This window comes from Furipterus horrens, unplaced genomic scaffold, assembly GCF_987537825.1.
Source record: "Furipterus horrens unplaced genomic scaffold, mFurHor1.1.pri manual_scaffold_5, whole genome shotgun sequence".
Taxonomy (NCBI): domain Eukaryota; kingdom Metazoa; phylum Chordata; class Mammalia; order Chiroptera; family Furipteridae; genus Furipterus; species Furipterus horrens.
In genome coordinates, this window is record NW_028327175.1 from 141,506,388 (window position 1) to 141,532,249 (window position 25,862).

A 25,862-nucleotide genomic window follows, 5' to 3' on the forward strand; every position below is an offset into this window, starting at 1 on the left:
GAGGTCATGTGGAATGCCTATCTTTAACTCTATTATATAATGAATGCCAAGTGGTTTTCCAAAATAATGGTATCAATTTACGCTTCTCCCAACAGTGAATGAGTGGTCTCATTGCTCTGCATCCTTGCTAACACTCGTTATAGCTAATCCTATAAAATTTCATATCAATCTGGTGTGCATACAGTGTTATCTCATTGTGTGTATATTTGTATGACTTTATTTCTTAAAGCAGTTTTTAGGTTATAAAAACTTGAGTAGAAAGTCCAGAGTTTTCATGGACTCTTTCTCCAGCCCCCAGAGTTTCCTCTATTATTAACATCTTACATTGGTATGGTACCTTTTGTTACAATTGTTGAACCACTGTTGGTTTATTACTATTATTATTATTATTAACAACAACTAAAGTTCTTACATTAGGGCTCACACTTCTCTCATTGTGTTTGTTGTTGTACAAGATGTTGTTTATTTTTTTAGAGAGGAAAGGAGGGAGAAAGCGAGGGAGATAAACATCCATTTGTGAGAGGAACATCCATTGGTTGCCTCTTGCACGCACCCCAGTGGGAGACTTTGCAGATGAGGTTGAGCACCCTTTCATGTATTCATTGGCCATTGGATGTATGTTTGTGTGGCCGCTAGTTTAAGTCCTTCGTCTATAGGATTGTCCTCTTAATCATATTGATATCTCCAGAATTGTAATCTGAAGGTTAGGAATGGGGCTGTTAGTGTCTGGGAGTCAGATGGGGCCAGGATTTGGGGACAAAGTTTTGCCATCTGTGTGATTTTCTTTTAATATCCCCGTGTTCATACGGCGCCTCTCCTCTTTGCTTTTTCCCTAGCTGCATCCCCTGTCCTTAATAACGTAGTCTGTAGCATTTTCACAGAGTACATGCTTGTCTTTTTCAGAGAGAGAAAAGTTTTTAAGGACTTTCCATCAATTCTCCTATTTTTAACCCCATCGCACACTCGTTGTCTTTAGACATCCTCTGTTCTTCCCTCCCCAAGTCTTTCTTGGATTTTGCCCTTAACTTATCTCCTGTATTCCTTTCCTGTCGGATTGGGTTTCAGTGATCTCGGTTTTGCTAAGTCACAAACCATCTGCTCATTTACTTCCCAGCTTCTAGAATTTGGTTCACATCTTTTATCTGCTGTCATTCTCTCGGCCCTTCTTTTTATCTTTGTGGCTTATTTCTGTGTTGTTGTTGTTGGTTTTTTAATTCCCTTTCCATCAGTGGTGCTTTAAGAAAGAGCAAAGATAGACATGTATGTTCAATCTGCTATAGTAAACTAGAAGCTGAATGTACCATAATTTATCCAACTTATTCCCTGCTAATGGAAACTCATTCCAACGTTTGCAGTTCTAAATAATGCAAATGAACCCTCATACAAACATATCTGAGCATTTGGGGGAGTGCTACTAAGTGACAAATTTCTAAATGTAGAAGCATTGGGTCAGAAGCTAAGTTCATTTAAACTTCTGATAGAGACTGCCAAATATCACTCCAAAAAATGGAACAAATTGATATTCCCATCAACAATATGAAATAGAACACATTTTTATTAGTAAACTAGCTACATGTCCTATTGATCCTTGACTGATGGATTCCTTTGTTGGATTTAAAACAAATGCTCTACTTAGTAATCTTGGCAGGCTTTCACATCAGATAATGAAAAAACTCAACACTAAATATTCCTGTATTATAATTCTTAGAAAAAAATAGTCTGTGGGTGATCAATTTACCAATAAGAATGGAGCCAATATGATTACTTGGGTATTATTTCTACTGTGTTCACATAACTCACCATCCTTCAGTTTCGTGGGCTTCTGGAGCTTGTAGCACTAGAGGAACTGATGATTGATTTGGTACTAGTGTTCTTTGACTGAATTACTTTAGAGAGAATCCTTCATTTGTCTGCTTTATGGTATCAACACATTCTCCTGACACTTGTTTATGCCATGGCTGCTGCCCCATCTGATTATTTGAGTTTGCACACAAAGAGATAAAAATGCACTTAGTTAGATTTGTGAAACACCAACAGTATACCTACATGGAATGGAAAAGAGCCACTGATGGAAAGTTTGAGAGTCTGGAGTTTGCAGCCTGGCTCAGCCACTTGTTATTGCATGATCATGGAAAATCATACAAGCTCTAAGCCATGCTAGTAAGATAAGAATAATGATGCTTTAAAAATATTAGAATTTTTAGGTGCAGATGACAGAAACCAAACTCAATGTGACTAATAGCAAAAAATGAATTCATTTATTTACTTAACAGAGAACCCTAGGGGTGGAATTTAGATATAGTTGAATTGAAATCCTTACACAATTTCAGAAATATGTATTTCTCTACCTCTCACTCCTTTTCTTTCCTGAGTTGACATCATTTTAGGTAGTATCTATGCAAGTGGAGATAAAAATGTCCACCTGCAGCTCTATGCCACCTTTCTGTGACTTGGAACCGTCTTCCCAATTGGTCCAGAAAATGTCCCAGGGCTATTTTTAGTCTAGCTTGGTTCATAAGTCTCTGAATGAGTAATCGTGGCTCTTAATGGCCAGGCCTCTCCAGAATCATGTAGGTTTCCAAGGCATGTGAAGTGTGACTGGGTAAGATGCCCAAAGGAAAACTGAGATGTTCTTACCTAAAGGAAAAGTCATGGATGCTGGAGAGAAGACAAACAAACCTTTCTCTCTTTTCCTGTCCTAAATTGCCTTAGGCCATGTAAGATAAAAATAACTTTAAGGGAAGATCATATTGGCCACTCTGAGCTACTGAACACCATTGGCCAGGGAACCTTTGCCAGGGTGAGGTTGGCCTAGCCCATTCTGACCAGGACAGTGGTGGCTGTCAGAGTCATGGATCAGCAGGGCTCTTCCAGACAAGTTCTACAAGTCTGTTGGATGAATCCTTGAATCAGCCAAATGTCATCAAATTGTGTGTATGAGGTGATTGACACTGAGGAAACAGTATTCTTTGCTTTGGAGCATGTGACCAAAAGGAACAGGTTTGATTATCTGGAGAACCGTGGTCACATTACTGAGAATGAGGCTCTAGGCATTTTCTGGCAGCTGGTGTGCACTGTGCAGCACTGCCACCAGAACAGAATTGTCCACAGGGACCTGAAGCCATAGGATGCAATTTTTGATGGTGAGTTGAATGTCAAATTTGCAGACTTAGCCTCGTCACTAAGTTTATCACCCAAAAGATGAACATGGCAACCTCCCTTATGCCTCCTTAGAGCTCTCCTTGGGCCCCTAGGAGCCTGATCAGTGGATGTGTGGAACCTGGTAATGGTTCTCTCCAAGAAAGTCTCTGAGATACCAGCTTTTCATGGGGGAGGACCTTTTGAAACTATAACAGCAATATACAGAGTGGTTACTACTATTTCCTCTGTTTCATGTCTTTTGAGTGTGAAAAACTCTTAAAGAAATTATTGACCCTTGACCTCCTTGAAAGAGGAACTCTAGAAGAATTAATGAGGGACCCATGGCTAAATATAGGTGAAGAGGAGGATCTCTGACCTTACAGTGAGCCACCCTGTGGCACCACGGACAGCCAGGTGACCAAGGTAATGAAGATCCTGAGGTTTGAGCAGGACCAGATCCAGGACTCAATAATAGGCAGGAGGTACGACAGAGTGATGGCCACGTACCCGATTCTGAGAACTAAAAAACTGCAAGATGGAGGGCTGAACCATCACAGTCAGACCCTTCCCTTCTCTTCCCCAGACTTCAGTAGCCACAGCCCTTCCCTAATCCCAAAAGTTCAGCTAGTAGGCCAGAGAGCTTGCCAGTCCCCCAGTCACCCTGACATCAAGAACTGCCACTCCCAGCCCAGCCCCGCAGAGTAGCTCTGGGGGCTCTTCCTCCACACACTGCGCCAGCGGCAACAGCAGTAGTGAAGTCCCAGAGCGAACCAACAAGGAAAACTCCAGCCACACTGTGCAGCCTGAGGGTGGGATCCCAGCCTCTCCCTCTGACCCAACCAGGGCTGGCAAGGGTGCCGAGGAGCATCTTTGTTTCTCTTCAGATTCATATGCTGTAGGCTGTCCACCGAGAAGCAGCATGGCAAATGGACCCCAGGAAAGCTAGTGTAATGTTTTAACTTGTGGCTCGCCAAGGCAGGAGCATGGTCAAAAACTCTTGTATTTTGACCACACACACACCCCTTGTATTTTAAATGCTGAACTTGAAGATGCAGAGCTCCAGGAGGTCAGCCAGAAGCAGGACACAAAAAGAAGTACATGTTGTGTGTGGGAGAGAAGGCTCGGTCCAGTGGATGATGGAGGTGTGCAGATTGCCCCAGCATTTTCTGCACAGAATTCAAATCAGGAGGGTACCTGGCATCTTGGAGTATGGCCTACAGCCCCCTGGGGTACAAGAGGGGAGGCCACCCTTGCCGCTGGTCCAGTTCTCAGCCTCCATATGGGTGAAATTTCAGAGACTTTTCCCCTGAGGCTCTTCTCCCTGACCCTGCTCTTTTCTTCCATGTTTATGGGGGTAGGAGGACAGTTATTAACATACTGGGTTCTTCCAAATCTTGGAGTAAACTGGATACTCCAGAAAGATGTATCCGATACTCTGTTTTGCATCCCCCCTGCACAGAAATGGGGCTGTGCTCCCTCCAGTCTGAGAAGCATGTAATGATGTAGTACTTGGACTTCATCAGAATAACTAATGGAGAAATGACGAGAATTTTCACAGAAACTCCCAACAGCAATGAATGTGGTTCCCAAAAGAAAAGGCTGTGAGCCATTAAGTTCCCAGAGGAAGAGGCACGCCATACCATGCTGCCAGGCCACACAGGGAAGCGCCAGGATCCATCAGGAGGCAGAGGGAACTGTGAGAGACTTTGCTTCCTGGGTGTTGGACAAGCTCAGCAGGACTCATCTCTCCTTGGCTCTTGGCTGGTGTCGGTCTCAGCTGGGCTTTCTCTTTATGAAAGCAAGATGGCCACCAACAGCCACAGGCAGACGCCCTCAGGACCCCAACAGAAATAGAACTTCTCCTGCCCCAGGATTCTAACACTAAGGGCTGTGGCCTGGGACCCATATGTATTTACTGTAGTTGTACTCAGAGCACACACATTTTGTGTTCTGGTTATGAGTTAGCCTAATGAGTTAGATACTTTTTGGTACTGCTACAGTTCTCATACCGTCATTTGTAAAGGCTTTGTAATAATCCATTGACTGGATGTGCCATCTCTGTACAATTTAGGAAAAATCATTGAAGAGAGAAGAGAAAATGGACACAGATATTTGCTATATGGATAATTGCCCATAGAGAACTTTAGTGCCTAATTCAAAAGAAACAAACAGCTAAATACTACAAAAAAGTAAAAGTTTAAATGTTCAAGGAGCATGGTATTCTTGGATTATTTTCCCTGTCATTTTTTCCCTGCCATTCTTCCCATTATTTAACACTTTTGCATTGTCTTTATATCATAAGGGGTGATTGATATAGAAAGATGAAGTCACTGGGTCTCTCGCAGGCTTTTTTCTTTTGATACTCTTAGAAAATAAACATGGGTACTTTCAGCTATGATTAAGATACTTATTTACTAATAATTGCTGATATTTGAATGATCTGAACTAGTAACTGGTATAAGTTTAACTTAGTTAAGTATTTTTGGAGTGCCCACTGTGTAGCTAGCTATCAAAGTGTGTAATTGCTTTACTTTTTAATTTGGAAAATTATTGAAACAAACAAATGAAGATGAAAATGTATCTCCTGATATTTGAAGGAAGGAAATTAATATGTGTTAATATGATATTTTAATAGGTATCAGGAGCTTTGTGAACCCCACCATACATAGCAGGAGGTCGAGATGCAGCCAACTAAGTCATTGTCAATGTCACACAGCTCCTAATTGTCTGAGCTGGATTTCAAAGCCACATATGTCTGACTCCACGCCCAGCGCACTGCTCTATGTGCTTGAAAATGTAACGCAGCACCCATATTCATAGCACAGTTTTAGAGGCCTTAAAGAGCAGTGGTATATACTGAGGGGGTGGTGGGGCACTCTGCAAATTATTTAGAGAGTAGTGTCCTGTCAGAGAAATGTGGGTTTGTTTTTTATTTTTAACAGTTTTTTCCTGAGCTGTGTTATGTTACTGTTTAGAGCTGCGGTGTGGCCTGGGGACCTCCTGTCAGCCTCCTCCTTGGAGAAATGCTCTTCCAGAACACGGTTCACACCTGGCCTCAGAACACATGCAAATGCCTCTGTGCCAAGTCTTTGAAGGAGAAATGGTAATAGGCCTTGTTTTGCAGTTTCTGAAGTTCCACTTGATGTAACTGTTATTCGTCCTCACTATCTTGATATGAAATATTAAAAGAGTTATAAGATAGTGAAATTTTAAATGCCTTATCCCTTTCCTAAGGCTCATGGAGGCAGTCTATAACAACAACAGCAGTAATACTAGCTAACATTTCTTTTATTTGAATGTTTAATATGGGCAGATTTTATGCTTTGTGATATAAAATGGATTACTCCATTTTATTTTCTTAAGCCCATTAGTAATTGAGACTTGAGAAGATCAATAAAAACATTCATTTTCTCCCTGAGTTCAAAACCAGTTTAGAGGTAGAAAAAGGTATCAAGCAGATGGCGATCAGAATGCCACCTTAAGTGCTAATAATATTGATAATTGGGGAATGAGGCTTAGAACTACCAGCCAAGTAGGAATGCAGTACTTTCCCTATAAAAAAGACAGACTTAGCCAGTCGTAACCCCTGACAGCTCCCAAACAATCGCAGGCCCACTTGCAAGGATGCCTGTCCCTATTTGATATATGTCACGGAAGAGCTGAGAAGGATGAGCGCTCTCTAACAGGCAGATCCCAAATGAAAAAAAAAAAAAGAAAAAAAAAAAAGGAAGGAAAGAGCTAAGTTGAGCCTGTGCAGGTGTTACTCCCAAACCCATGACTCAGAAAACTAACTGCTTCCTATGGAGAAAAGTGAGGACGTAGAGAAAAGCCAGGGTTGCAAACACTATTGGACTTCCTGCCACATGGAATCAATGGGAAGGAGGTCTTTGTTTCCAACTGTAGGTATTATACATGGATGTATCCAGCAGGTAAGGAAACCACTGAGCCACTAAGTAAGAACTCACAATTAGTAAGTGATGGAGAAGTCTAACTAGGACCACTGTATATGTGGCAGAGTCAGTATTGAACTAGGGCAGCTAGGACAGGCTCTGACTTAGTTCGGATACAGGACAATGGGAAATTTAAAAGGTAGGGCAGATGTGAGAGGGATATAAGTGGAAATGATAAGAGTTGGACTCAGTTGTTAAGAAAGTTGGGGAGTTGTCCAAAGAACTCAGTGTCCTAGCATGCCTAGTGGCAAAATAGTGAAATCACTAAGAAAAAATTTATTTCCAGGAGAGAATAACCAGTGTGCTCTTTTGGGCATGTGAGTTTGAGGTACCTTAAAGACTATTGGAAATTTGAGTCTGCCACTTGGGAGGAAGATTGACAGCAGAGATGCGGCTCTTGGAGCTGTCTGTTTAAAGATGGGAGTGCAAAAAGAGGAGGTTGGTTTCACAGTTGAGTTTTGTATTGGAAATATGCCAACAGATTTCAGTTGGTAACCTTGAGCAGCTTGATCTAGTTTAAAGGCAAAGCCCAGCATTGGCTTAGAACTTAACCTCATCTTTAAACCATAGCCTTAGTGCAAAAGAGGGCAAGCTTACAGGTTACACTGGTGTGCAGGACAGTTTCTTTTGCCCCTACAAGTTCACACTGTCCATCCCATTTCCACCCTGTTCTCTTCCCTGGGTTGTTGACATGTACGGTGGGCTCTATCAGCTGGATTGCCTTGGGTTCAGACTTGGAAACAGGAAGAGTGTGAGGCTGATGTATTTATTGCTTTGCTTCTTTTACTGTCAGATCCTTGTGGATCTTTACTTTACCTAAGATTCTCTACAGTGACTGTATAGAAGGTTCCAGTAGCTGGTCTCTCCCTTTGCCCCCTCAGGCCTAAAAGTGGTAGTGACTTCCAACTGTTACTAGCTTTAGAAACTCTACTGATCTTGTTAGATTTTGTGAACACAGTTCATACCCTTATAAGTAATGTATTTGCTTAAGTCTCTCCGAGTTCCCAGCTCCTACTGGGACCTTGAATAATTAATATACCTAGTAGACCAGAAGGAATTTATGTTTGCCAAGGAACTAGCCCTACCCTTAATAAACAGAAAGGTCTTCTAATCTGGGAGTCTCAGACCTGGGAGGAGACAACAGAATTAATAGAGGGTGTGTAAATCCACAAATACATGCAGCATTGTCAGTGGCTAGAATAATATCTTACAGGTATGATTTTTCAAATATTTGTAAGTGCTTACTGATTCATAAGATAAAAAAATGTGTTTGAAAATAGTATGAAATTCATTTTAACTGTTGTCTATATATTAACAGTAACATATTAAAAATACAACTACTGTTGTGTTTGGCTAAGGAAATATTTAAGTATGTGTAAAGTGAGCTCACATGCAAAAGAAAGTTAGGAAGAGGTCTGGGTCAAGATAGCAGAGTAGGTAAATGCTGTATTTGCCTCCTCCCAGGACCACATAGAAATTACAATTAAATTATAGAACAGTCAGCCTGAAGAACCATCTGAGGACTAGTTGAACAGAAGTCCTCCAATTAAGGATGTAAGAAGAGGCCATGTAAAAACTGGTAGGAAGAACAGAGATGTGAAACAGGCTGGCCCGTGTGTGGCAGTTGAAAATCAGGAGGGCTATCTCAGCTGCAGAGGTCTCCCCTGAGAAGAGAGGGGTCCCAGCCCACACTGGGCTTCTCAGCCTGGCGCACCAGTGCCAGGATGAGGAACCCTCACAACATCTTTATCTGCCTCAGTGAGATGGAAGGCTTCTGGAAACGCAGGTGACCTCTTAAAGGGCCAAGCACAGACTCGCTGGCTTAAAGGCACTCACCCTAGGCTCTGGTGGAGGGACAGAGGCTTGGGAGGTACCAGAGACATTCAGGGAGGAACTGAATTATATGGCTTCAGGGTGAGGGCTGGAGGGACAATCACCATGGTCCCTGTGTTGAGCCTTCTTTCCCACACAGCCAATTCTGAATCTACATTTGCCAGGTGAACTTTACTTGCCCCAACCTGGTGACTTCCTGCGACCCTGCCCACTCAACTCACATGCTATCTGGAACTGTTTCTTCGTGAGGCACCTGGCTTTGGCAGTCTTTCAAAAACAAAAAACAAAAAACCAACTCTCAAAGGTCCGCAGACTGTAGGCATGCAGTGGCTGGCCTCTGTGTGCCTGGTATCACTTTTGCTTAGTGGCCCCTGACTCAACACTGGATCTAAATCTAAGTCCACATTAACCTGATGACTGCACTTGCACCACCCTCGTGACTTCCTGAGTGGCTGCCGCACCCAATGTGCACACTGCCTTAAGCTCTTTCAGAAGTTGGGCCTTAAGGCAGCAGGCAGGCAGTGGCAGGCCTCTCTGTGCTTGGTGCTATTAGTTGAGCTGCCCTAGGCCTGGTACTGGTGGCAGCTGACCTTGCTTTGTGGAGCGGCCTCTCCCACACAACTCCAGGTCCTGCACAGGCAGCAACCAACAGTAGATCACCTTGTAGCTCCTATCAAGTGGCCCTGGGTCGGTCACAGCCATCCAAATTGGAAAGGAAGTAAAACTGTCATTATTTGCAGATGACATGATACTATATACAGAGAACCATAAAGATTCCACAAGAAAACGATTAGAACTGATAAATGAATTCAGTAAAGCAGCAGGATACAAAAGTAATATTCAGAAATCAGTTGCATTTTTATACACCAGCAGTTAACTATCACAAAGAAAAATTAAGAAAACAACCCCATTTACAATTGCATCAAAAAAAATAAGTACCTAGGAATATATTTAACCAAGGAGGCTAAAGACCTGCACTTAGGAAATTATAAGACATTGAAGAAAGAAATTAAAGAAGATGCAAATAAATGGGAGCATGTATTGTGAAGAAAATGAAACTAGACCACCTGCTTACAACATATACAAGAATAAACTCCAATTGAATTAAAGACTCAAAACCATAAAAATTCCAGAAGAAAACATATGCAGTAAAAATATTCTTTTAGTAATATTTTTTTCTGATATATCTTCTTGGGCAAGGGAAACAAAGGAAAAAAGAAATGAATAGGATTACATCAAACTAAAACGTTCCAACAGCAAAGGAAATCATCAACAAAACAAAAGGCAACCTACTGCATGGAGAAGATATTTGCCAGTGATACATTCAATAAGGGGCTAATATCCAAAATTTATAAAGAACTCAGACAACTCACCACCCCCCAAATAAAACAACCAGACAATCCAATTAAAAATGGGCAGAGAGTATGAACAGACATTTCTCCAAAGAAGACATACAGATGGCCAATAGACACATGAAAAGATGCTCAACATCACTAATCATCAGAGCAATACAAATTAAAACCACAATGAGATATCACCTCACACCTATAAGAATGACTATCATCAGTGAATCAACAAATAGAAGTGTTGGTGAGGTTGTGGAGAAAAGGGAACCCTCGTGCACTGTTCATGGGAATGCAGACTGGTGCAGCCATTATGGAAGACAGTATGGAGGTTCCTCAAAAGTTGAAAATGAAACTCTGCCATATGACCCAGCAAGTCCATTTCTGAGTATATAGACAAAGAAATTCAAAACACTACTTATCATTTGCAACAACCTGGATGAACCTAGAAGGTATTATGCTCTGTAAAGTAAGTCAGACAGAGAAAGACAAATACCATATGATTTCACTTATATGTGGAATCTAAGTAACAAAGTAAATGAACAAACAAAACAGAAACAGACTCATAGAGAGTGGACAGACTGATGGTTGCCAGATGGTTGGGAGTTTGGGGTACTGGATGAAAAAGGTGAAGGGATTAAACATAAATTGGCAGTTACAAAATAGTGACGTGGATATAAAGTACAGCATAGGGGGTATAGTCAATAATAGTGTAGTAATTATGCATGGTGTCAGGTGGGTACTAGAATTATTTGGGGATCACTGTAAATTATATAGTTGTCTAACCACTATGCTGTACCCCTGAAACTAGTATAAAATAGCATTGAATGTCAACTGTAACTGAAACAAAAGTTGGGAACTATTTCCAAAGCCTTTGTTGTTAAATGTTCACCACCCTTTTTCTTGGTCCAAAACAAGAAGGATGCGGAATGAACTGGTTCAGGCCTTAACTACTTTAACTATCACGATACAGACAAAGATGACCACCCACATTTTGAAAGAATTTTTATAAAATTGTTTCTAATATTTTCATTTGCAGGAAGAAATTCAGGTCCTCGATCTTGCACAAAAGAATCCACCACATTTTCAGTCTTGGCAACACCTTGTCCTTTGTGTGACCTGCTGTGTGGCTCAAGCAGTGAGCAGTGTCTACAGAGCGCAAAAACAAACATCTCTCGGGGCCTGTGGAATTTGATGGCCTGTGCAGTGTGGGACAGACAGTGGGCCGAGTGCCAGGCTCTGTAGGTGAGCCCTCCAGCAGTCCACACTCATTTTTAGCCACTCTGCAAACACAGGGAGAGAGGCCCAACCTGGTGGGGAAGTTCTGTTTCCAGGTCTGGCCTGGTCTCGGGTCAGGGACTGACCATGCTGCAGTGTACTTAGTGAGATGTACTGACCTAGCGCACTCTTACTCAGATGCTGGGAATGCTGGTTAATCTGGACTGACAGTGGATAAAAGGAAGAAAGACGGGCTGGGTACTTTCCTGTCCCCATTCCTCAAGCTTCCTGTACCCCTTCCTGTGTGATCTGGGAAATGTCCGGAACTTGAGAATTGGAGGTGTTCGCTCACTAAATATTTATTGCATACATCTTGCCTTTCAGGCGCTCTCCTAGGCACTGGGGACAGAGCGGCGATTGGGAGCATCCGGGCTGCCCTGCTCCTAGGGAGCTCTCACTCTTCTGCCTGTACTTCCCTCCCAAACACCAGTCTCCACAGCACTCCGTGATGTGCGGCGTTAACTTGAAATACTTGAGTGAAATATTTGACTTGTTACCCCTCCCATCTCCCCAACATGGCGAGAGCAGTGATTACACAGTGGGGAAAATGTTGCGGTACAGACAGGCCGCAACATTCTTCGATGAAAGGCTCTCTGTTGACTAACAAAAAGACTCTGCGACATGCATCTGAAACCCCAAGTTTCTCCTCTGCAGCCCAGAAGGCTCGAATATAAATAGTCTGACCTAATAGTTCCATATGCTGTGAAAGTGCAAAATTAGAAATAGCGTTGTGCGAGGTCACTGAGTTAGACATAAAAATGTATTCCCTGAACCACACATCTGTTTGAGCACCAGTTTTATACTGGACGTTGGCTAGGTAGGCATTGAGATATTTGGCTACATGTCATGCTTTTTTCAAAGACGGCTACAGCTTAGGCATGTCACTAATTTTACATGTACTTCCAATGAGGAGAGAAAATAACTCTATTACTGTGGAGAATGGTGGCGGGTGGCAAGCTCCTGAAGCATTTTCCAGACGTTGCCTAGAGTCACTGGCTCTGTGGATGAGGAGCTGACAGGGTGGGAAAGAATTTTGCTTTCTATTCTCTCTGTCAAGCCTGTGAATCATGAGTGGTACCTTTTTCTCTCTTTCTGTAAACCAAATACCATATAAATCACTGCTGTTTATTCTAGGTCTTATGTAAAGTATTCCTGTCCCAGAGGTTCATACACAATGTAGAAACATTGGCAGCTTCATTAGCAAAGGTCAATGTTTCAGTTTAGTGCCCAAAGGTCTCTGAAAAACATTTAAAAATGTCTGGTTGAAGTCAGTAATTATTTACTCCCTGTTATCAGGATCAATTTGAGAACTAAACAGAGAGAAGCAGTGTTTACAAAAAAATAAGCAAACCACTAGTCTTTCTTCATTTCAGAATAATATTTTTTTTGTAGCACATGTGTAATGTCTTGGAACAACAAAATAAATAAATCCATAAGCATTAGAAGGCGTCCCCAAGACCCGGACTCCAAGTGGAAATAACAGTTGGGTCCCTGGGCCAGAGACTGCACAACTGAGCAGAGAGAAGGGGCCTCTAACTTCCCTCCCATGTTCGGTCCTTTTCAGAGTTTGTCCCCAGGAGAGAAGTGTAAGGCTACCTGCAGGAACACTTTGCTCCACTGCTATAAAGGCTGTTCAGTAAAGTGTTGGAATTCTCTCACAGCATACTTGTAAGATTGTTCTTCAATATACATGGTGTCCTCTGGGATTCCAAGCATAGGCCAGGATGTTAATTAGGGCCTTGGGTCCTAGGTTGGGGTAGAACCAGCAATAGATACAATAGGAGATATTTCAAAAATGTTATTTGTAGTACAGGAATATTTTAGAAATGCATAAAAAAAAAGGAGAGAGACTGACAAATTTCATGATTCTTAAGTAAAAACAAAGAGGAGTTGTCTCCTCCCTCAAAGAGGTATTTGGTAATGAAGAGTAAAGTCAGAGTATACTGAGCATGCCCAGTCCTACCAGGTAACTTACATATTGGGTAAGAGACAGTTAATGATCAGTCACCTGATTTAAAGGATAGATGTCAGTAATTCAATGACCTGGTTGTATAGATTAGGAAGCAGTGGCACAGAGAAAGTGACTTACACAGGGTCGTTCAACTGAATAGTGTCACTTGTACCAGTGGTCTTGATTCCCACTCTTGATATCTTCCTGCCACACACCTTTGCCTCTTTTGCGAATGCAAACCAATTTACAAAGTTAAAGGTACTGCTAAAGCTGATGGCACTGGATATAGACGGGATGGATGGAGGAAAGAAAAATGGGAAGAGTGTTGGGAGCCTACCAAAACAAGCGGTTCCAGGACCACTGTTGCCTTTTCTCTAGCTGCATATTGACCGTAAGAAATGTGTAGGTTTTCTCCTGATAGCAGGGATGGCTTCAGAAAACTTTACTCAGGGCAGTGTGAAAGATTTGCCCCACACATCCAACACTTTACTGGAAGGGTATCAACTGTTACAAGAACTCTTTGCAAATGATTAGATTTTTTAATCTTTCTTGGCTTTTATTAGCATTTATTAAAATAATACTATTCAAACACTACCAGAACAACATGTATTGTTCTGCATAAAGTGCTCAAGGAAAAAATGCAACTTATTAAATTGGACATTCTTTTCTAGTTCATACATTTTGGGTTGCCATCAGGGCACAAAGGAGAAACAGAATACAGTATTAGAAGGAGCAAGAAGCTTAGTTAAGAACTTGGGGCTACAGGGATATTGAGCCTATATCCCAACTTGTACTGTTATAAGGAGTAATCTTAGAGGAAGGAACATTGTAATATAGCAATTTTGTTTCAAAAGAATTTTTCTGAAACCAGAATGAGGTGCAGAATTCAATTATATATTTTAGTGGATGGATGTCAAAATCAAATAAATTGGAGACTGGTTACTAAAATGAAGAATTGCATGATAAGTAACATGCTTGTTTTACTTATAGTTTTAGGTATACTATCAACTCAGCAAAAGACTACCATATTTGTGTACTTTGAGGTGGGTTAATTATTCACGAGAACCCTCAGGCTATTATTCTAGGGGAAGTGCAAGCTGCTACAAGGTCTCTAGGAAATGAGGTTAGCCTGCCTGATCTGTGAGTTTCTGCTGAATGACCTGCTTTGAAAGAAAATCACAGGAGTTGTTCTGTGAGCAATTTACCCCTGTGCTAACGTTGGGGGCTTCTCTGCTTCCGTGTGTTGTGCTCACTCAGAGGAATAGGTGCTCAAGCCTTGGCATTGCTTGCATGGCTTGTTGAAGTGCCCCGTAACAATTCTGAAACCTGGAGGGCAGATAGGCAAGTGCACCATATAAATCGGCCAGAGCTGCTTGTCTCCATTTGGATTCAGATGCAGCAATGCCAGGCGGGTCCCTTCCCTTCTCTGAGCTTGAGCTTTGTCATGGTGAAAGGGGGACAATAGTCCCTGTCCCTGAGGCTTGTGAGGCTCTAGGAAACTATTCATGAGAAGTTATTAATAATATCATTGTATACTGATGCTTTCAGAAAAGTCACTGGAATCCTGTTAGAACGTTCCGTGTTCTGTGGTTTTACCCAGGTTGACTAACTGACAACAGACCTTTGTTTATTATGCTGTCACCACAGCTATGCTTGAGAGTGTTTTTTTGTTTGTTTGTTTATTTTGTTTTTGGACTTACACAATTGCATTTTTTTTTTGAGAGACCCTCACAAATTGGGTCTTAACTTATAAAACGTGGGAATGCCAAAGAGAGGTTGCTCAACTAAAACAAATGAAACTGGAATCATCTGAGGACAGCAGAGGCAAAGTAAAAATTAATGATCCATAATATTTTGGTAAAGAAAGAGAACATTTTATTTTGCCAGGGGCTCTACCCATAGTGTGGCCTCTGGTTCATCTGCCTTTTCTTGTGCAGTATTCACAAGTGATATGATGTGGTTATATGAAGAAGAGCTTTGTGCTTAGATTTACACTGCAGGAGTAGACCAGAAATATCTAATAAAAGTATATATAAAGTGGGACTGAATACAATTTTGAAAATGAATCATAAGTTAATTACACCAACCTAGAGATAGTCCTTTTCATATTCAGCATATCCTTTCTGATAGTGATAAGTATACAACTTTTACATGGTTTTATGTGACTTCTCTTACCAGATACACACAAATTTAGAGACTTCATTTTTGCTTTAACATTGAATCATTAATATTTTTTCATATTACAATATTATCTTCTTGTTTATAATTTTAAACAATTGTATACTATTCCATTTGTTTAATGTATCATAACTCTCTAAACACTTCCCAGTGGTTGAACACTGAGGTTGTTTCCGTTTTATATATTATTCATAATGCAGTTTTGTTGGGGTTTTTCTGCCTATAGCATTGAGCTTCTCTTAAATTGTTTCCTTAGGATAACTCCTCAGAAATGAGATCACTGTTCAAAGAATATGAATACCTTCCTAATTCTTGTTTCATTTCCACTGTATTGCTTTTCAAAGGGCTGTGCTTTGCACAGTGCTGTCTGTTTCAGCATTCTTTAATAGCACTAGGAAGCACTAAGTGAGGGTTGTCCCATACAGGACATTTATGGTTAGGTGGATTTAGAGTCTTAAATTGGTAAATAGCTTAACTTTAGGGGTTATTTTAATGGAAAAATCTGTGAAGAGGATAGGACTGTACCAAGGCAGAGGTTTCTGAACTTTGGCTTTTTTACTTACATAATCAATTCTGTCATTTCATGTCACTTGGCACCTAATTGTGTCCAACTCATGAGTTATTCCATTGTGTTTTGTATGCAGGTGTAGGCAGAAACTTGAATGCTAGTCCTGTTGAATTGTGAGAGTGCTGGGTATAAAGCATACCATAAACATAAATCACGTGATCTGTGCAAGAAACTTTGATTTATGGCAACGTGGTATAGGCAGAAGTTGGGAATCTTATGGCCTCCAGGGGCCGGCAGTTGTCCATGAGAGAAATAGCACATGTGGGGGCTGAACAATCCAGGGCGTCAGGGTCAGGATGGAGTGGGGAGTACGGGCCTCATCCTAAGGAAGGTGCTGTTCCTTTACTTGAGCCGATGGCTGCCACAAAAGAACACCAGCCCAGATTTTTAGTGCTTTCAATTTGTCAAGGGAACTTGGAATTCTGGATTTTTAGGTGCCTTAGTCCATTTGGGTCGCTATAACAAAACTACCACAAACTGGATGGCTTGGACAACAAACCTTTCTTTCTCACAGTTCTGGGAAGTTGAGAGCAAAGCACCAGTAGATTCACTGTCTGGCAAGAGTCCACCTTCTGGGTTCTAGACAGTCATCTTTTCACTGGGTCCTCATTTGACATAAGGGACAAGGGATCCCTTGCACTCTGCAGTCTCTTTATAAGGGCACTAATCACCTTCCAAAGGCCCTTCCTCAAAATAGCATCACATGGGGATTAGGTTTCAACATATAAATTTGGGGGAAGCAGCATTAACATTTAGTCTGTAGCATTAGGTAAATCTCATATTTACATGTGGCAACTAATAAAAAATGGAAAAAGAAAAACACCGTTGGCCTAACAAAAATATCCTAAAGTTATATTTGTTCATTGCTGCCAGTTTGTGACTACTCTGACCTGCCTCTAACGACAACCCAATGAAGTTAGCAGAAAGAGTGGTTTTTTTTTTGTACAAACAAGGAGGCTGAGGCTCAGAAATAATTGTTCAAGAGTTTATTGACTGCATGTCCCACAGGATGAGCTTTATCAAGGCAGGTCATTGTCTGTTTTCTTCACTGCTCTATGCCCTGCTCCTCATTCCCAATTCAGAGTGGACACACAATAAATATTTATTGTATTAATGAGTGATGAATAAATGAAAAGAGGTTAAATCACATGGCAAATAATATCTATGTTTTTGTACCAGATAATCCTCACATTTTTATCTCATTTTAATCCATACAACATTCTGTGAGAATAATATGATCCCCATTTTATAGATGAGTAACTGAGAGCCCGACAGGTAAAGTAAGTTTCCTGAGTTCATATAACTTGTGAAAGGGAGAGTCGGGACCAGGATCCAGATCTTTCTTTGATTGCAGTTCTTTTCACTATTTTGAACTGTTACTACACCACCAAAGTCATAAATGCTGATCGTCTCCCCCATCACCTCCCAAATAAATATTGGTACTTTATTCTGCAGACCAATGCATTAGATCTCGCGAGAACAGCAGCCTGTACACTTTCTGTAAATTAGAAGCCATCAACATGACATCACTGAACATGGCATGGGGGTGATGAGATGCAGTAGGAGCTGGCTCCAGCACACCGCTCCCTGAAGGCAGATGTGACAGAAATCTCAACTAGTTCCAACAATAGGTAAAATGCATTATGTTCCCTAATAGACTAGATAGGATGGCTCCAGAACTGGTTGACTCAATGGCTTAGTGGCATCATTAAAGTCCCAGGTTCTTTTCATCTTTTTGCTGTGTTGTCTTCAGCTTATTGATATTGTTCTCAGGCTTACTTCATGGTTAGGAGGTGGCTGCCATAGTTCCACATATCATATCCAGATTCAAAATGTCTTCAGGAAGAAGAGGGGCTTGTTTTCTTTTCTGTGTGTTTTCTTAAAAGCAAGGAAACCTTTCCCCCCAAATTTCCACTCATAGCTCATTGGCTAGAATGACTTCACATACCATTCCTAATCAGTCACTGACCTAGAAAAGGGAAACCAATCAAAACTCATTCCTTGAAACAATGGCTTGGGCCGGCCTTTCCCGAAGTAAATGGATGCTGGAAAGAGAACAGATAGAGTCAATGCCTAAACAAAACCAGGGTTATGGTAGATTGAAGCAAGGGTTCATGAACTATGGATTTGGTGTAGGCGACCAGCTGTCTGCTGTAGGAGGCTACATATATTAAGGCAAAACTACAAGTATGGTGGATCTTTTAAGTGATTTTTTTCTTTATTTTATAGTTTATTTTTCATTGGATTTTTCTATTACCATTTATCTCCCTTATACTCTCTCCCATTGCCACCCACTGCCTCTGCCCACCCCCCTCACCCCAGCCCTGCAATCACCACACAGTTGTCTGTGTCCATGGGGACTTTTTCCTTTTTGCTCAATCCCTCTACCCCCACACCTCCCACCCACCACTAGCTGTCAGCCTGCTCTCTGTCTATGAGTCTGTCTCTATTTTGCTTGTTAGTTCAGTTTGTTCATTAGATTCCATATATGAGTGAAATCATATGGTATTTGTCTTTCTCTGACTGGCTTACTTCACTTAGCATAATATTCTGCATGTCCATTCATACTGTCACAAAGGGTAAAAATTTCTTCTTTTTTTCAGCCGAGTATTCCATTGTGTAAATGTCCCATAGTTCTTTTATCCATTTATCTACTGGTGGACATAGGCTGATTTCAAATATTGGCTCTTGTAAATAATGCTGCAATGAATATAGGGGTGCACATATTCTTTTAAATTAGTGTTTCAGGTTTCTTTGAATAAATTTCCAGAAATGGAATTGTTGGGTCAAAAGAGACTAGTTTGAGGAGAGGTGTTATTTCTTCTCAGAATGTTTTGTAAAATTCACCTGTGAAGCAATTCAACCCAGGGCTTTTGTTTGTTGGCAGTTTTTTAATCACTGCTTCAGTTTCACTGGTTGTAATCTGTCTATTCAGATTCTCTGATTCTTTCTCATTTAGTTTGGAAAATTGTATGTTTCTAGGAATTTATGTATTTCGTTCAAGTTGTCCAATTTGTTGGCATATAGTTATTTATAAAATTTTCTTTCAATCCTTTGTATTTCTTTGATGTCAGTTGTTACTGCTCCTCTTTCATTTCTGATTTTATTTGGGTCCTCCTTTTTTTTTTGATGAGTCTGGTTAAAGATTGTCAATCTTGTTTATTTTTAAAAGAACAAACTTTTGAATTCATTGATTTTTTTTTTTTTTTGCCTCAGTTTCATTTATTTCTGCTCTGATCTTTATTATTTTCTTCCTCCTACTCAGTTTGGGCTTTGTTTGTTTTTCTTTTTAAGTTCATTTAAGTGTAGAGTTAGATTGTTTATTTGAGCTTTTTCCTGTTTCTTGAGATCAGCCTGTAATGCTATGAATTTGCCTCTCAGGATTGCTATTCCTGTGTCCCACAGATTTTGAATTTTTGTGTTCTCATTCTCATTTGTTTCAGGGAATCTTTTGATTTCTTCCTTGATCCCATTATTAACCCATTCATTTTTTAATATCATGTTATTTAGCTCCATGTCTTTGTGTATTTTTCAGTTTTTTTTTTATAATTGATTTCTAATTTCATAACATATGGTCAGAGAAGATGTGTGATATCATTTCAGTCTTCTTAAATTTATTAAAACTGTTTTTGTGCCCTAATATGTTGTCTATCCTAGAAAACATTGCATGTGCACTTGAAAAGAATATCCATTCTGCACTTTGGGATGGAATGTTCTGAAGATATCAATTAAATCCATTTGATTTCATGTGTCATTTAAGGTCACCATCTTGTTGTTGATTTTATGTCTGGAAGATCTACCCCTTGAAGTCAATTGGGTGTTAAAATCCTCTGTTATAACTGTATTTCTGTCAACTGTATCTTTATGTCACCCATCAAGATTTGCTTTACATATTTAGGTGCTCCTATGTTGGGTGCATAAATGTTTACTAGAGTTATATCCTCTTGTGGGACTGTTCCCTTTAACATTATGTAGTGTCCTTCTTTGTCTCTTACTAGGCCTTGGTTTTAAAGTCTGTTTTGTCAGATATAAGTATTGCTACTCCAGCTTTTTTCCCTTCCCATTTGCATAAAATACCTTTTTACTACTCTTTACTTTTAGTCTGTGTGTATCTTCTTTTCTGAGGTGGGTCTTGTTTCTTATCCATTCAGCTACACTATGTCTTTTGATTGGAGCATTTAAGCCATTTATATTTAAAGTGATTATTTATAGATATGTTTGTGTTTTTCTTGCCACTTATTTTTTTAACTCTTTTCTCTCTTTTTTCTTTTTCCTTTTCTTTTTCGTAAAGCAAGCCCATGAGCATTTGTTGCAATACTTGTTTTGTGGTAACAAACTCCTTCAACTTTTTATTGTCTAGGAAGCTCTTTATTTCTCCTTCAATTTTAAATGATAGTCTTGCTGGGTAAAGTAGTGTTGGTTGTAGGTCCTTGCTTTTCATCACTTTGAATATTTCATGCCAATCGCCTTTGACCTGAAATATGTCTGATGAGAAATCATATGACAGTCTTATGGGAGCTTCCTTGTAAGTAAGTAACTGCTTTTCTCTTGTCACTCTTAAGATTCCTTGTCTTTAAGCTTTGCCATTTTAATTATTATGTGTCTTGGTGTGGGCCTCTTTGGGTCCATTTTGTTTGGGACTCTCTGCACTTCCTCGACTTATGTGTCTTTTTTTCACCAGGTCAGGAAAGTTTTTGGTCATTATTGCTTCAAACAGGTTCTTGATCCCTTGATCTCTGTCTTCTTCTTCTGGTATCCCTATGATGCAGATGTTGTTATGTTTCATATTGTCTCTAAGGTCCCTTAACCTATCCTCACTTTTAAAATTCTTTTTCCTTTTTGCTGCTCTTATTGGGTGTTTTTTTCCTACTTCGTCTTCCAAATCGCTGAGTCAGTCCTCTGCTTCATCTACTGTATGTTTTATTCCTTCCAGTATATTATTTATTGCAGATATTTTTTTATTTCTGACTGGTTCTTTTTTATGAATTCTATGTCTTTTTTTCATGCTGTCGAGCATCCTTATAATCATTACTTTGGCTCTATATGTTATAAATTGCTTACATCCACTTCATTTATTTCTTCTTTTGGAGAATTCTCTTGTTCTTTCATTTGGGGCCTGTTTCTTTGTCTTCCTGTTTTGGCTGCCTCTTTGTGTTTGTTTCTATGTATTAGTTATATCTGTAAAGACTCTGGTGCAGACCCATGCCAGATGCTACTTGTGACTGGCCCTGGACAATCTGTTTGGAGCTCTCAACAATCCACCATTTGTGGCTTTTTCTTCTGGTCTGGGTACATGCATAAAGGACCAAGCTGTGCACCAGGTCAATTTTTACCAGCATCATGCCTGTGGTAGGACCAGCTAAAGTATCAAAGTACCCAGAGTTATGTCTCCACTTGCAGGCTCTCTATCAGGGTTAATCACTGAAAGAGCCTCCAGCCTTACTCCTCAGCAGGGCTTAAACTCCACAGAGTGAGGCGAGAAGGATTTCTGCAGATGGGGATATTGCTTCCTCCCAGGCTGATTCCACTTGGAGGGGAGTGCTCTACCCCAGAGGCAGATTTAACAGCGGGAGTCCTGGGCGCACACCCTGGGCCCTGACTTGTGAAGGGCCCTGCAAGTTTACAACTTGTACGTAATGAAAATTGCACATATGAAACCAAACTTGGTGTCATTAGAAAAAAAAGTAAAGTTGGGGTTTTGCAGGGCCCTTCAGAAGTCAGGGCCCAGGGCACATGCCTGGTGCGCCCGCCGTTAAATCCACCTCTGTTCTACCTGTGAAAGGTGGCTTCTGCAGTATGGGGAATGACTGAGCGCAGAGATCCTTGCCGCTGACCCTTCAGCTCTTTCCTCAGAGCCACCAGCCCCAGACTGACTTTATATAGCTCTAGTCCACTCTACCCTCCCTCTGCTGGAACCCAGAGTAAGTGGCTGCAAATGAAATTTTGTGCATTGGCCCTTTAATCTGGTGTCTGCATCTCTAGGTGTCTCTCCCTGGTGGATAGAAATCCCACTGCTTTTCACAGCTGGATGTTATGTAGGCTTGTTTCCCAGTTCTGGTGCTCTAGGCTGGGGAGATTGGCTTGAGGTTTAGACCTCACACTTCTTGGGGGAACACCTTCAAATGCTGAAATATTCCTCCAAAACATCAGCTGCCACCCCTGCAGCCCAGCCAGCCCTCTAGTGCTTTCGCACTTCCTACCAGTTTCAATGTGGTTATGTGTTTCTTCTGTAAGTTTTTGGTTGTAAGACTTCTCTGCAGCTAGTCTTTAGTTTATAATTCCAGTTTGGTCCTGGGAGGAGGTTAGTGTAGCTTCTACCTACTCTGCTGTCATCTTGGATCACATCCTAAATGAGTTTTTCTATGAACATTTAGTTTTGGGGAAGAAAGTGGTTAACTATTAAAAGTACTTCCCCATGACACAAAGTTAAGTGTTGCATGAAAGGGTAGGGAAAATGACTTCAGACTGGGTGCATGTGGATTTGGCTAACAATTGAGAGGATCTATTATGAAAAAGGAGAATGGGCACCAAGGACAACTCATAGTCTTTGCCGCAGTCCAGTGCTTTTAGTTACAAATAATCATATGTAAGAGGAAAGTATTAATCATTTTTGTCCTGTGAAAAATCAACCTTTAAACATGTCAATAAAATACAAACATGTCCTGATTTTTTGGTTTTAGATGACCTCCAGTAACCCACGTGCCAGGTAGCATTCTATGCCAATCTTGAATGCCAATAGCAAGTCACTGGACAGCAAACTCTTCCAAGATCATAACTGGGCTATTGGAGTAACGTGGAAAAGGAGAAAAAAAAGTTGAAACCATGACAAAAGTTAACAGAGCTCGGTCCACCTCCCCTCCAGATGGAGGGTGGGGCTGGATGATTGTGGCTGGCTGCTTCCTTGTCACCATCTGTACCCGAGCAGTAACCAGGTAGGTGGGATTTTCTTCTTGGTTTATTAAGATGATCTGGCTTGTCTTTTTTTCTAAGTCTGCTTCATTCTATTCCTGAACCTGTCATTGTAAAAACATGTATGTATTTGTGTGTGGTGTGTGTATGTGTATTTTCTTCGACTACTCAGATATCTTTTTCTTTGTAAGGAATATGATTTCTGACACTTAAAAGTCCTGGATTATGGTCTCTTCTATAGTATCTGATGTATAAACCCAAAGTGTTAGGACATTTTTAGACCAAATATTTTGGCTATTCCAGCCATTTGTTTTCATAAGCAGCTCATCCCAGAAAGGAAAAACATATAAGGTCAAAATAGTCCTTGTAAACCTCTGAGCTCACTAGATACTGAGCCCTTGGAAACTTAAAAGCTAGATCTTGAATTCTTTTGCTTCATTTCGCATTTAGCTGTGGTAGAGGAGGCTGAGTTCTAAGTCAAAAGAGAGAGCAACAGCATAAAGACAGGGATTCTCTTCATTTGCTTACATCTCTCTTTCTTTTTCATATGTTGATATTCTGAGAAAGTTTCTTTTTTCTTTTTTTAATCTCATTTTTCAATTACAGTTTACATTAAATATTATTTTGTATTAGTTTTGAGTGTACAGCATAAAAAATATGCAATGCTTCACACATTTGCATGTTATCCTTGCACGGGGGCCATGCCAATCTTCTCTGTGCAGTTCTGTTGTTAGTATGTGTGCTGCCAAAGTGAACACATCTCTTTCTCTCTCTCTGTTTTTTTATTTTCATTTTTTTATTGTTGTTCTATTACAGGTGTCCCATTTTTCCCCCATTGCTCTCCCCTGTCCCTCTCACTTCCCCCCTCTCCCACAGTCAATCCTCACTCTTTCCCTTTTATCCAAGGGCATAGTGTTGAAAGTGCTTAAGTTAAACGACTACACATTGAGACTCATTGGAACAAATACATACTTGAAATTCGCATGCACCAGCTCTTTCCTCTACAGGTGCTCCTGCTCCAGTTGGATTCTTTGTTCTTCTATGGCCCCTCACACTTGGCAGCAAAAGAAAGCAATTTGCATTAAGAGCTTTATTTAATGGTGTCATCAATAAAAGCATTAATGTTACCTTCATAACAAATACGTAATACAGGAAAGAAGCAGGATGTTTGTTTTTGCTACAGTAAAGTTTGGTTAATTATGTGTCATAATAAGCCGGAGATTTGTTTAAAATTATATGATTGGTGTTGAGTTTGATTTTGCTACCATCTGTATTATGGAGCTTGTGTTCTGGGTGTGAAGAGGTCATGGAGTTAAAAGGAAGCTCTTTTATTTTGGTGTTCACATGTGAAGCTTCCATCATTCCATGATGGGAAAGTTCTGGAAGTGAGCACAGTGCTTCATAAGGAAGGGCAGCTGGAAACCAGAAAAGAGGATTTTGGCTGGCAGTGAAAGCCTGTTATCAGAGGTTACTGGGAGAGGCTGAGAGGAGGACATCTGAGCAGAATAAGCTTAGAGGAAGAAAAGTGTGAAGATGTAGCCTGCATCAGAATTTAAATGTCGTAAACCAGGAAGCAGCCAAGAGAACCAGAGACAGACAAGGAATGTAGCCTGCAGGGTGATTTGTCACTTCAGAGAGCCAGTGCTGATTGGGCATTTCTTTCTTTTCCCCCCAGTTTTATTGAGAAATAATTGACATATTTCACTGTACAAGTTTAAGGCATACAGCATGATAGTTTGATGTACATATATTGTGAAATGTTTACAAAAGGTTCAGCTAACACCCACTTCTCATATGGATACAATAAAGAAAAGGAATAAGAAAAGAAGGAAAACCAGATTTTCTCCTTGTGATAAGAATTCTTTGGATTTGCTTTCTTAACAACTTCCCTATATATCGTACAGCAGTGTTAGCTAGAGTCATCATTTTGTACATTACATCTTTAGTACTTATTTATCGTGTAACTGGAAGTTGTACCTTTTAACCACCGAAAACACTTCATCCTTCCCTCTCCCTCCACCTCTGGTAACCACAAGGCTAATCTCTTTTTCTTTTAGTTTGTTTTTTCTTTGTTTGTTTGTTTGTTTGTTTGTTTTTAAGATTCCACATATAAGTGAGATCATACAGTATTTGCCTCTTTCTGACTTATTTCATTTAGCATAATACCTTCAGGGTCCATCTAGGTTGTCACAAATAATAGGATTTCTTCATTTTTATGGCTGAATAATACTCCATTATATAGACACCACACTTCATTTTCCATTCATCTGTGGATGGACACTTAGGTCAGTTCCATGTCTTGGCTATTGTAAATAATGCTGCTATGAGAACATGGGGCTGCAGATAACTCTTCAAGTTAGTGTTTTTATTTCCTTTGGATTTTTTCCCAGCAGTGGAATTGCTGGATCTTATGGTAGTTCTGTTTTTAATTTTTCAAGGATCCTCTATACTGTTTTCCATGGTGGCTGTACCAGTTTACAGTTCCAGCAGTGCACCAGGGTTCCCTTTTCTCCAGCATTTGTTATCTCTTGTATTTTGATGATGGCTGTTTTAAAAGGTGTAGGGTGATATTTCATTGTGGTTTTAATTTTCATTTCCCTAATGACTAGTGATGTTGAGCATCTTTCCTTGTACCTGTTCACCATATTTGTACATCTTTGGCAAAATGTCTACTTAGATCTTTTGCCCATTTTTTAAAAATTGGGTTATTT

General features: G+C 40.4%; 1 protein-coding gene and 1 non-coding gene across 2 annotated transcripts in view; one reads left to right on the forward strand and one right to left on the reverse strand.

The window, feature by feature from the left end:
- SLC16A12 (solute carrier family 16 member 12) overlaps window positions 1–25,862 on the forward strand; it is a 77,921-nt gene that overhangs the window by 35,317 nt on the left and 16,742 nt on the right. The window contains exon 2 of the mRNA XM_090279255.1: window positions 22,923–23,174. Within this exon, the coding sequence (XP_090135381.1) occupies window positions 23,065–23,174 (110 nt within the window). The 5' untranslated portion in view covers window positions 22,923–23,064. The remainder of the gene's footprint in view (window positions 1–22,922; window positions 23,175–25,862) is intronic.
- Window positions 23,803–23,909, reverse strand: LOC150010007 (U6 spliceosomal RNA). The gene has a single exon (XR_016511487.1). It is a non-coding gene; the product is annotated as a U6 spliceosomal RNA (small nuclear RNA).